This window comes from Saimiri boliviensis, chromosome 13, assembly GCF_048565385.1.
Source record: "Saimiri boliviensis isolate mSaiBol1 chromosome 13, mSaiBol1.pri, whole genome shotgun sequence".
In the NCBI taxonomy this organism is placed as follows: domain Eukaryota; kingdom Metazoa; phylum Chordata; class Mammalia; order Primates; family Cebidae; genus Saimiri; species Saimiri boliviensis.
The window spans coordinates 103,786,059-103,799,381 of record NC_133461.1 but is presented as its reverse complement, the minus strand read 5'-3'; the positions used below and the strand labels follow the sequence as shown (position 1 = coordinate 103,799,381).

The 13,323-nt window shown below is 43.0% G+C and overlaps 1 protein-coding gene across 8 annotated transcripts in view; it reads right to left on the bottom strand.

Annotated features, from left to right (window-relative positions):
• EXTL3 (exostosin like glycosyltransferase 3) overlaps positions 1-13,323 on the bottom strand; it is a 133,718-nt gene that overhangs the window by 16,409 nt on the left and 103,986 nt on the right. For all 8 annotated transcript variants that reach the window (XM_039461104.2, XM_074384126.1, XM_074384125.1 and 5 more), the window contains one exon: positions 4,473-4,600. In XM_039461104.2, the coding sequence (XP_039317038.2) occupies positions 4,473-4,600 (128 nt within the window). The remainder of the gene's footprint in view (positions 1-4,472; positions 4,601-13,323) is intronic.

Here is a 13,323-nt window from a genome sequence, read left to right as displayed (position 1 = left end):
ATTCGTGTATTCCCTTCTGTACGGATACATGCTCTCAAGTCTATTGGTATACCTTTTCTATCTGTCCCTTACGATTCTATCTGCCTCTTTCTTGGCTACGTAAGTTAAAGTGAGTCAAGATCTATCTTTGCCAGAGGAAAGAATTCTCAGACTCGCCCTTTCCTTTGAACTTAGGTCTGTTTCATTCCCATTAAGGCGAAATAAGCCAGTTGGAGAGATGAGTAAGAAAAAGGTTTTAGATCAAACGATGCCCAAACACATGAGAAAAGAGTCAGGGTGGGAAATGGTTAGGATGTACAGACAGCAATGATAATTCACCAGCTCCACTAACAGAGACTAAATCTCAAACACAAATGATGGTTAAGAGACACATTAAAAGGCTTCCCGTTATTCTCTCGCCACCTGCAAATCTGTTGGAAAATAGCACAGGCAAGGTCAGAAGCCCCTAAATCAGGGGCTTAGAAGATAGCTAATGCCAGGTATGCTAATAAGCTTCAAATTCCTCAAAGCTGGGCTCCTTATCAAAATCATTCTTGGATCTAAGGGTTGGCAGTTCTCCTGTCAACACCCCACGACTCTGCTCACCACATCAGTCCTTTAGCATGCTCCAAACCACATCTTGCAGCAACAGAAACACCCCCTACCACCCATCCCCCACCACTATCACCTGCAGCAGCAAAGACCTCACCTGGAGCTACTGCATGACTTTCTTCCTTTCATAAAAACAAGTGGAGAGAGCCAGCTACTTATTATCATCAACAAAGAAACACACCTCAGTTTACCAGGATTTTTTTTTTTTTGAGACGGAGTTTTGCTCTTGTTTCCCAGGCTGGAGTGCAATGGCGCCATCTCGGCTCACCGCAACCTCCGCCTCCTGGGTTCAGGCAATTCTCCTGCCTCAGCCTCCTGAGTAGCTGGGATTACAGGCACGTGCCACCATGCCCAGCTAATTTTTTGTATCTTTAGTAGAGACGGGGTTTCACCATGTTGACCAGGATGGTCTCGATTTCTTGACCTCGTGATTCACCCGCCTCGGCCTCCCAAAGTGCTGGGATTACAGGCTTGAGCCACCGCACCCGGCACCAGGATTTTTTTAAATCACAGCTATGAACAGACTTGCTGCAATACTATACTGGGCAAGAGGTCAAAGGAAATGTGAGAGGCTGGGGAGAGTAAGAACAGATGTTCTAATTTGTCAGAAATGTGTCAAATCATTCTTTATAGATGGATTTAAGACAGATGAGCAATAAAGCTGCTGTTCCTTTTATTGGAGCATCTGCTCTTACAAGCCTAAGCCAAAGGCAGGGCCAGAACCAGGTAGGTCAGGTTAGGCCTTCAGCGAACAGAACGGATGCAAAGAGAAAGAACTCTCTATCCTGGACTCACACTTAATTTGAACAAGACCTCCAAAGAAGTCTACTCCCGTGGTTTTGTTTTTGTTTTGTTTTGTTTTGAGCTCTGTCACTTAGGCTAGACTGCAGTGGCATGATCTTGGCTCACTGCAGTCTCCACCTCCCAGGTTCAAGCAATTCTCCTGTCTCAGCCTCCTGAGTAGCTGGGATTAGAGGAGCACACCAACACGCCCAGCTACTTTTTACATTTTTAGTAGAGACAGGGTTTCGCCATGTTGGCTAGGCTGGTCTTGAACTCGTGACCTCAGGTGATCCACTCGCTTCAGCCTCACAAAGTGCTAGGATTACAGGCATGATCCACCACACCTGGCCTCCAGTGGTTTTCAAACGATATAAGAACTAATTTTTCCCCAAAATTATTATAGATTAATACTTTGGTAAAATACAACAAAAATGAACTGCATGGTTTCTTAAATATGACACCCAAAGCACAAGCAACCAAAGAAAACAGTTACAGTGAACTTCAGAACGTGATCTCTGTGCTTCAAAGGACACCATCAAGAAAGTGAGAAGCTAACCCACAGAAGAGGAGAAAATATGTGAGACTCTTATCTCTGATAAGGAACTTGCATCTAGAATACATAAAGAACTCTTATACCGTGATAATAAAAAGGCAATCCAAACAAACATGGGCAAAGAATGTGAAAAGCCGTTTCTCCAAAGAAGATTTACAAAGATGACGTGGTCAATAAGCACATAAAAAGATGCTCAGCATCATTAGAGAAATGCAAATCACAACTGTATGGCTGGGTGCTGTGGCTCAGGCCTGTAATCCCACCACTTGGGAAGCTTGCTCAAGGCCAGGAGTTTGAGACCAGCTTGAACAACAAAATGAGACCCCATCTCTATAAAAAAATTTCAAGATTAGCCAGGTGTGGTAATGTGAGCCTGTAGTCCCACCTACTCAGGAGGATCACTTGAGCCAAGGAGTTCAAGGTTACAGCATGCTAAGATTGCACCACTGCACTCCAGCCTCAGCAATAGTGTGAGATCCTGTCGCTATCAAAAAATATATATATACACACATATATATACATATATACACATGAACATACATATATGTATAATGAGTTGTCACTTTACAATGACTCGGATGGTTATAGATTTTTAAAATGGAAAATAACAAGCATTGAAAAGTACGTGGAAAAACTAGAAGCTTCATACTGCTGGTGAGAATGCAATATGGGGCTGCCACATGCAAAACAGTCTGGCAGGCTCAAAATGTTAAAGCAGCTATCATCATCCAGCCACGTTACTCTTAGGTATATGCTCAAGACAAATGACCTGTTCGTACAGAAACTTGCACATGAAAGTTCATAGCATTATTCATAGTAGCCAAGAAATAGAAATGACCCAAATATTCATCAACAGACAATGAACGACAAACTGGCACCTGGGTCAGGCTCCATGGCTCATGCCTGTAATCCCAGCACTTTGGGAGGCTGAGGTAGACAGACTCAGCTCAAGACCAGCCTGGGTAACATGGTGAAACCCCATCTCTACTAAAATACAAAAAAAACAATTAGCTGGGCGTGGTGGTCCATGCCTGTAACCTCAGCTACTTGGAGGCTGAGGTTAGAGAATTGCTTGAACCCAGGAGGCAGAGGTTGCAGTGAGCTAAGATCATACCACTGCACTCCAGCCCAGGCAACAGAGCAAGACTTCGTCTCAAAAAAAAAAAAAAAAAAAAACTGGTACCTGCTATAAGATGAACTTTGAAAACACCGTGTTCAGTGAAAGAAGAGAATCAGGAAAGGCCATGCATGGTTGTATGGTTCTATTGACAGAAAAAGTCCAGAAGAGGCAAATCTAGAGAGACACAAAGACGGAGTGGCTACCTAGGACTCAGAGGGGTTGGAGAAAAATCGGAAGTCACTGTTAATAGGTACAGGGCTTCTTTCAGTAGTGATACAGATTTCTAAAATTAACGATGGTGATGTTTAACACAACTCTGTGAATATTCTAAAACCACTGAACTGTACATTAAATCAGTGAATTTTACGGTATATGAATTATATCGAAGAAATGTTGCAAAAAAAAATAACTGCAAGAAAAATGATCACATACTTGGATTTCATTTTGTCAAATTGCTTTAAAAGTTTCTGAATGCTTACCCTCAATTTTTGTACTTACCTCACCATAAACAAGTAACAAAACCGACATCACATTCCCTGATACACTTGAAGTGGCCTTCATGTGCTCCACCCTCTTCCCTGCAAAGACCCTCAAGTGGGATCCTTCAGCAGTTACTAAGACTCAAGAAGGCAGAAGGGTTGAAGGCCAGGTGAAGTTCCGGAGTGTGACAAACATGCCTTTGAACCTACAGCTCTGCCTACCACTTTCTAGCTTCTACATGGTTCTGTTCCCTTTCATCTCAATTTACTCCTATAGGAAATGGAGACAGCCACAATTTATGTATCAAATTTTAGGAGGATTAATGAGGTAAGACAAAGTCCTCGGCTAGTCCCTGGCACACAGTATAGGTTCAACATATGTTTAGCAGCATCATCATCATCATCACCACCACCTCCTTTTCTTCCTCCCCTTCTTTTTCCTTTTAAATCACTGCTTCCGACGCCTTCCTTCCGCCAAATCTTTTTGGGTCCAGGATCCTGGCACTATTCCATTGCTCCAACACACAGCAGCAAGTTGCTTCTGCTTGCCTGGGAGTTATTTCCCATTCCTCTAATGACAAAACCCTATTTCCTTTAGAGAACTACCCATTGCCTCTACTCTCTGCCCATGTGGTTTGGGTTTAAGGATGATACACCTGCAGCACCAGGAGCAGGCAGGTAACCACTGTCTAGTCAATCAAAGAATTTCACCTCCCTGGCCACAGAGGAAAGGCCTGTGGGAGCGCAGATCAGAACCTAGAGATGAACAGAGACGGACTCCTCCAGCGCCATCTATGAGCCTGCATCCAGCCACGTCTTACAACAGTCCTGACTACCTGTAAGGGTTTCTCAGTTACCATCAGCCAAGAAATTCATTTTGCTGCCTAATCTAGATTTTCTGTCACTTGTGCAACCGAAAGTGTTTGATTGGAAATTAGTCTCTCACCGAAAGCCAAACATGATTTCGTCATGGCGGAGGTGAGCATCATCATCGATGGACAGGATGGCCTCGGTCTCAATTTCGTTCCAGGGTAAGAATCGGTTGTTCAAACTGTTCTTCTCAGTGCGGACCACCTGTGACAAGGAAGGAAAAACATTAAAAATCGAGGATGCGTTATGGAAGGCAAAACAAAACCTCTATTTAGGTCAAAGGAGACCATGGCTGGATTTACTGAATAATTGTGTGTGATCTCCTCACTTGCAAATTCTAGCATAAACGCTTCAGGAATAAAAGCTGCCTTATACTTCAACAAATGAATATGGATTTACCTTTTAAGCTTCATTCGTTAGCCAATTTTCTTGTGAATCAAGTGAAAGCTGAGGATTATTTCATATATGTAATAAACACGACATAGGGAAATTAAAAATAACTCTCCCAAGAGAACACAAGGTGGCAGAGTGGATCTGAGATTCTGATTCCTGGCTGTGGAATTCCCAGCATGCGGGTTAATTTAAAAACTGAACCCAGAAACCTCGTGAGTCTGTCACTTCTGACTCCCAGTTCTAATGCCTTTTGGGGATATAAACCCAAATAAAGAGCATAGCCCATTTGGTCGAGATTAATTACTTCCTACCTACAATGCTGACTACTCGTACACAAACTTCTTTTTTTCTTTTCAAGGTGTCATGAACTCAGTACAACAGCTTCTACATCTTCAGCAAAACCCAATTCAAAAAACATCTATCCTAAGTGATTCAATATATACGCAAAGCAGTATTTTCTTCCAAAAACAAAACTTGACGCGTCAAACGGCACAACTACATGACACAAAAATTGTTATTTAACCATCTTAGTTTACCCACAATGTGGGTGGGTAGCTGTGTTATTCACCTTGCCACCTAATACTCACATAAATGATTGTCACAGTAAGTACTTGGATGGCTCATTTTACTCTTAAAGTATTTTTATCTAATTAGTCCAACCAATGGGGAACCATTATTTTGTTCTCAAAACCCAAAAAGAGAGAGCATCTCACGAAGAATAATCTTTTTAGAATGCCACGAAAGATCACCTTACTTCCAACAGACCATTTTACATGTACCGAGGACAACCTCTACCTGGCATGACAAATTAATTGCATCTGAGGGCTTAAATTTATGAATGGTTTCCAAGGGGCTCTGTGACCTACCAGTATGTCTCTTCGGCTTCAAACACCTTCTCTTCCATCCTCCCTCTGGAGGCCAGCTCAGATGCCTCTTGCCACACCCTCCTTACCAGGAGAACCATTTCTTCTATGTTCTTAATGCAGACTCCTCATACTTCAATTAATTCATTCTAGCACACTTAGAACCCAATGAATTCAGAGCTAGAAGGGTTTTGGAAATTATAGCATCTAACCCTCACTTTATACATGCAGAAACTGAGGCTCAAATGATATAATACAACTGGCTAGCTGCAAGAGCCAGAACTCCAATTCATACCTTTTTTAAAAAACAAAAACAAAAACAAAATTGAGGTCCCGAAGTCTCATCACTATGTTCTCTAGGCTGGCCTTGAACTCCTGAGCTCAAGTGATCCTCCCATTGTGGCCTCCCAAAGTGCTAGAATTACAGGCATGTGCTACCACACCTGATCCTAACTCATACCTTCTGATTCCAAATCCAGTCCTTTTCCTGCTAAAGTTTTGCTAACTTTATAAACTTCTTCAAGCCAAAGCCACCATAGGAAATACTTTTTTTTTTTTTAAGATAAGAGTCTCACTCTGTGGCCCAGACTGGAGTGCAATTGTGCGATCTCGGCTCACTGCAACTTCCAACCCCCAGGCTCAAGTGATCCTCCCACCTCAGCTTCCCAAGTAGCTGGAGCTACAAGCAGGTAACACTGCACCCAGCTAATTTTTGCATTTTTGTAGAGACAGGGTTTCACCATATTGCTGGTCTCAAACTCCTGACTTCATGGCATCTACCTGCCCCAGACTCTCAAAGTGCTGGGAATACAGGCATGAGTCACCATGCCTGGCCTGAAAATGCATTATTATTAATCTGTGTACCATTTAGGAAAAACAGTGTTGCCAATTAAGAAGGCATGTAGGCCAGGTCCAACGGCTCACGCCTGCAATCCCAACACTTTCAGAGGCCGAGGCTGGTGGATCACCTGAGGTTGGGAGTTCGAGCCCAGCCTGACCAACACGAAGAAATCCCGTCTCTACTAAAAATACAAAATTAGCCAGGTGTGGTGGTACATGCCTGCAACCCCAGCTACTCAGGAGGCTGAGGCAGGAGAATCACTTGGACCTGGGAGATGAAGGTTGTTTTGAGCCGAGATCACACCATTGCACTCCAGCCTGGGAAACAAGAATGAAATTCCCTATTAAAAAAAAAAAAAAAAAGAGGGCATGTGAAATTGTTGCTCCTTTGTTTACTTTAATTACAGAACTTTTATTTTATTTATTTATTTATTTTTAAGAGATGGAGTCTTGAGTTATCACCTAGGCTGGAGTGCAACGGTGCCAGTATAGCTCCCTGTAACCTAAAACTCCTGGGCTCAAGTAAATGATCCTCTTGCCTCAGCATCCCAACTAGCTGGGACTATAGGCATGTACCACCACACTTGGCCAATTCAAAAAAAAAATATTTGTAGAGACACGGTCTTGCTAAGTGGCCTAGACTGGCCTCAAACTTCTGGTCTCAAGCAATCCTCCTGCCTCAGCCTTCCAAACAAAGTGATGGGATTACAGGTGAGAGCCACTACTCTTGGCCAGAGCCTTTTTTTAAGACTTCACCTCAGCCCCAGAGGAGTTCATGCCCTACTCAAGACAAAGAAAGATCTGTAAAAGATTCACCACTACGGTTAACAGATGTCCGAGCCAAGCCACAGACCATGAAATCCACCTTGCCCTACAGCATGTATGACCAACATAAAAACCCCGGAGTGCACGGCGAAGGGTGTCCTAAGCTCAGACTCCACAGTAACAGAACGAAGCACTCAGTAAGGCCTCGGTCACACAAAAGAGAGCGACAAGGAGAGGAGAAACCAAGTGCTCACCTTAGTAGCCAACGGCTCCGCTCGTCACAGGGCAAGAGAGAGGCCAGAAGGGGCTGGACTTGACTTGATGGCAAGCTCGGTGACGGTAAGAGGCCATCCAATATAAGACACATCTCAATTTCAGAGATGACAAAATGTAAAATAAGGTCCACCTTGGAAATGACAGCATTTGGTAAATGTCCACAAACTCCCTCAACAAACTACCCCCATCATTCATTTTGCCTTCCTAACACACCTGGCATTCACTCAGTACAGAATTGTGATTCTGCCAGTTCAGCTGAACAAAGCTCCCCCTCACCCGCAGCAGTGAATACACACAGCTTAAAATGAAGAAAAACTACTTGAAAATGTCAGTTCTTGAATATTCCCTTGTAGATGATCAGTTTTGTTGGTTAACCTTCAGAAGGATTATCTATAGCACAATTAGTAAACCAGGAATCTAGTAAGGAGCCTCAATGTTCAAAGTGTGCAGTGAAGACCAGCAGCACACATGGGGGCTGGAGGGGTGCAGGGGTACAGACCCACCCCAAGCCCATTTTAACATTCCCCGAAGGGATTCCTGTGCACGTTAAATCGGAAGAAGCACTAGCACACTGGGAGACAACATGGCTTTGCAACCATCAGAAAAGCCTAGGTTCAAATTCCAACTCCTCCACTTACTAGATGTGTGAATGTAAGCACCCTCTCTGCTAAACCAACATACCACCACATTGTTTGCAAAATCTGAGGTTACTTATCAGCCAAATTTGACCATCCTATAAACAACCTAACTCTGCATCTAAAAATGAAACCCAAGAAAAACTAAAATAATCATGATTTGATACCTAGATCAAATACAAAATTATCTAATTTACAACCAAATCAGGAGAACCTACTTGGGCTTTGGAAGACTTAGGTAGGATCACGGAGCTGGAGGTCAAATATCCAAGGGTTTTGGCCTAGATTTCACACCAGTTTTTTTACTAAGTTTATTAAAGACCATTACTTGGATATCAAGAAGCAACAAGGGAACAACTACTAAGGACTCCAGGAACACAGGGCACCTGCCACCTCTGCCCACCCTCTGAGCACAACTGCTCTGGGCTGGATGACAACAGCTGTTCAGGTAGAGCAAACTGGATTTTAGCAATCAGAATAAGTGGGCCAGGCATGGTGGCTCACACCTATAATCCCAGCACTTTGGGAGGCCAAGTCAAACAAATCACCTGAAGTCAAGAGTTCAAGACCAGGCTGGCCAACATAGCAAAACCCTGTGTCTACTGAAAATAATTTTTTAAAAATCTAGCCAGGCGTGGTGGAGGGCACCTGTAGTCCCAGCTACTTGGGAGGCTGAGGCAGGAGAATCGCTTGAACCTGGGAGGTAGAGGTTACAGTGAGCCAAAATGGTGCCACTGCACTCCAGCCAGGGCAGCAGGGAGACTCCATCTCAAAAAAAAGAAAAGCTGTTAAAGATTCACAGAAACACAACACCGAGCACTACAGTTTATTTGTGGTTAGCTGACAAGCAACTGCAGTAAGTCGGCTTTAAGAATTTACAGCAGTGGTTCTCAAGAGTGATTTTGCCCCGGGGTACATGTGGCAATGTCCGAAAGGATTTTTGGTTGTCACAACTGGGGAGAAAGGGTTGCTCTTCTTGCATCTATTATCTAGTGGACAGGAGCCAAGGGTGCTGCTAGATCCTACAGTGCACCAGACACCCCCACAACAAAGAATTACGTGACTCAAAATATCACTGCGTCACTGCTGAACACCCTGATTTACAGTCAATCTCTAGGAGACAGTAAACCAAACCGTACTTGGAAGAGTAACTACAGTTTAGCACCTAAGACAATCCCCTTTCCCCAATAACCATAAAAAGAGTTTTGCCCTCACAAACTTTGCAAACACAAACTAAAACTAAGTGGGTAGAAGAGTAAAGTTTTTCTTCTAACAGATTTGCTTCAAAGCTGTTGAGCATTTTCTGTGTGCTAGGCACTGTGGATCGTCTTTATCTGCCTTCTCTCATTTGCTGCTGACCTGCTCACCTAGGCTGTTTTACCTGCACTTGCACTGGAATTATTGGCAATTTTTTCTCTTATAAGTTAATGGCTAAAATAAAGCTGAGCAAACCAGCTATTACATGTTCTGGCAAGAAAATCAGAAGAACAGAAAGGCTCAAACATTTCTAAATGCAGACTCACAGATCAGCAATGCCCCTAAGAATGTGAGAAAAGGCAGACCGAACACAAAAGAAACAGGTCAACCAGAGGGAGTGTGTCATGTTTAAGAAAGCTTCTCATTTTTGTTGATGCTGTTTTGTTTCAAATTAAAGTAACAGTCTTCCCTCGACCAGACAATACTGGCTATTTCATGTTACTATAGCATATTGCTATTAGATGCCTTATGATTACACTTTGGTAACTTGTGAACAGGAAAGCTGACTTTCAAATTACTGCTTTAATTGCTGGTATGACATTAACCAAAATGAACAGACCATAGTGCCTGGCAATAAAGCAGATGTTCCACAAGTGTTTCATAAAATGAATGAATGAGCAGAAAATAGAAAATAATTTAGCCCTGCCATTCTATTTACAGAATATGAAATAAAGATGAGAAGGTTCCAGATGAAAATTATAGGTAAACAGTATCTTTAATAATCTTAAAAGATGATAACTAGAGAAAAATTTGGAAACCTCTTAGTATTTAATGTAGTTTTCTATAGCAAAAAAACCCATCCACCTACAACAATCGAGCCAGGGGCAGATGCCCACCCTTCACTTGGCTTGTCTCACACAAGCTCCCAATGGTGCCTTGCTAGCTCTTTTGCACAACATCATTCATGGGACCCCTGATCTTCTCCCATCACAAAGGAAGGGGAACAACAATCGTGGCCTAGAACCCTGCCACCTACGAAATTTGACCATTTAAATACACTTTAAATGCCCCTTTTCCCTTTAAATTACGTCTAACTCAAGTCCGACAATCTCCATCCTCCAACAAAACATATCCACGCATAATATATCCCTACAGTAAATCCGTATCTGAGAATGAAACTTAACACCAAGCCATCACACAGGCAAGAAAGGAAACAGCAACTAACCTTAGTTCTCCATCATCCCCTTCCTCCAACTTAAAAGAGGAACCCACCAGAGAACTCCGGAATCAGGAAAATGAGGTCCACGAAGACGCACACAGTCATGCCGACCTAACTCAGGAGGACCAGGTAACAGAGCTTGGAGCAAGTGGTGAGGGAGGTAAGTAACAGAGAGAAGATGACAGAACGAGGACATTATTTAAGGAGCTCATACATTCAGTACATGTCAAGTGATGAGGCAGAAGGCAAGGAAATGCAAAGGAAGGGAAAGGAAGTCAGAAGGTAACAGTGCATTGGTTTTCCATTTATAACTTTACATGGAGACGTCATTCAGTACAAACAAAATTGTACATATTTCAATTTATATGAGAAAAAAATGCCAACAATCCCAGTAGAAGTGCAGGTAAAACAGCCTACGTGAGCAGGTGAGCAACAAATGAAAGAATGCAGGTAAAGACCAGCCACAGTGCCTAGCACACAGAAAACACTCAAAAACTGTTAGCAATTATTATAACATGAGATTAGCACAGCCTCTATTTCAAGTGTCATATGTTTTACATGTATATTCTATATTCTGTACATATTTTAATTTTGATACATTTTCTTATATTTTATATACATAGTATTTAAAAGACAAGCTTTTGCTTTTCCAAGAAATTTAGACATGAACAAAAAGAGAAGAAAAAATACATCTTGACCTATTGTCAGAAGTCCTGAGACCTGGGGCCAGCGGTGGCTCACACCTATAATCCCAGCACTTTGGTAGGCAGAGGTGGGCAGATCACCTGAGGTCAGTATTTCAAGACCAGCCTGGCCAACATGGCGAAACCCCAACTCTACCAAAAATATAAAACTTGTGGGTAACACCCAGAATGGGCACCGAGGAAGAAGAACTGTCCAGACTCCAGACAAAATTAGAGCCTGAAGAATATCTCAGAGGGTCATTACTCAGCTATTTCCTTTATATAATCCTTTACATATAATCATATATTAGTTTACAGAATTAGTGTCTGAAGTATAACTCACTTACATATATCTAGCTTATATAATCATACTTAATACTTATATCTAGCATACTTAGTTCTGTATAATCTTTCTATATAATCATATAGGTATTGTAGTCGGAGCTGCACTGACACATTTAGTGCTGATTTACAGAATCCTTCTATATAACCATATAGTAGTTTACAGTAGGAAGAATGCCTAGAGCAGTGACAGAACAGAAGCAGTACATGAGAAAACAGCCAGACCAGGACAAGAACCAAAGACCCAGGCGGTGGCACTCCTGCCTGAAGGGCATACACTGTATGGCAGGCTTGGAGCAAGAGCCTCTCCTCTGGATAAAGGAGTTGCAGTACCTTGCAACCAATTTCTGTGGAAAGCAGGCTTCAGGCCTGAGATCCTGGAACTAACCAAGGGAAAAGAACCCCTCTGGTGTGACCAGTCACAGCGGCTGTACACGGTCAGTCTTTTCTTGCTTCTGTGCTAGCTCAAATCCTCCTCCCGTAACTATCTTCACAGAAGTGCACAAGTCTGTCAGCTCCCACTGCACTGGCTTACAGTATCCTTCTATTAGAAATCCTTTGAAGTCTCCAGCCCCCAGATAAGAAGTGTTACGCAAGACACCTGTTGCACACAGCTCACCTCCTTGCCTCGGTGACCTAATGGGAGCGGACCCCTTTTCTGTACACGACCCTCTACTACTGTGCACGGCCCCCTACTGCACATGGCCCACCTCTGCCCAAGTGACATAATGGGGTGGCCCCCTCACTTGTGACCCCACTTGATTATGTATGCCCTATTACTAAGCCTATGGATGATAACCTCACTCACAACCCTGCCCCCTGCTTATATCTAATAAATACAAATGCTCCTGGGCATTTGGGGCTCTCGCTGATCTCCGCTCACAGGTGGCATGGCACCCCGAGTCCAGATGCTCTTCACCAGTTCTTCAGTGTCCTGTCTCTTCACTTCTCAGATCCTGCACCTCAGCACAGCATAAGGGACACCCCACAACCCTGTGGAGCCCAAGAGCCGTACACAAAAATTAGCCAGGTGTGGTGGTGTGTGCCTGTAGTCCCAGCTACAAGGGAGGCTGAAGTACAAGAATCACTTAAACTCAGGAGGCGGAGGCTGCAGTGACCCCGGATCACACCACTGTACTCCAGCCTGGATGACAAAGTGAGACTTTCTCCAAAAAAAAAAAAAAAAAAGTCCTGAGCCATGGTTCTAATACAGGTATCAATTAGTCAACTAACGACCTGAAGCAACAGAAATCTCACAGCCTCACATTCCTTACTTTCAATTAGCAAAAAGAGTACATATAAAGTAAGAGGGGAAGACACTACCTAAAGAATCAATTTGCTGCAAGGTGGTCAATTATGCAACATGACTTTCTGGCAATTCCTTTAAACTTCTCTATTTCTTGCTATTCATTCTTAGTTGGAGGTAGCCCTGTTTTGTATAATTTTCCTTTGCAGCAATACAGCCCATTTGCAACATAAGCCATAGCTATAGCCACCATGTTACTAAGTAAAATGTTGTCAAAGAAAAAAACAAACCACCTAGATGTGCCAATCCCTAGTGAGGTACAGCAGACCTTGCACAGTCTTGGACCTGGCGAAGCTGGACAAGGCTTTCCCTGCTGGCTTCACCTAGATACCACAATTTTGGGAAATCGTCTCATTCGTTCAAGGGATACTTTCAAAAGTAGAGTGGGCAGAGGTAAAAAAATACAGC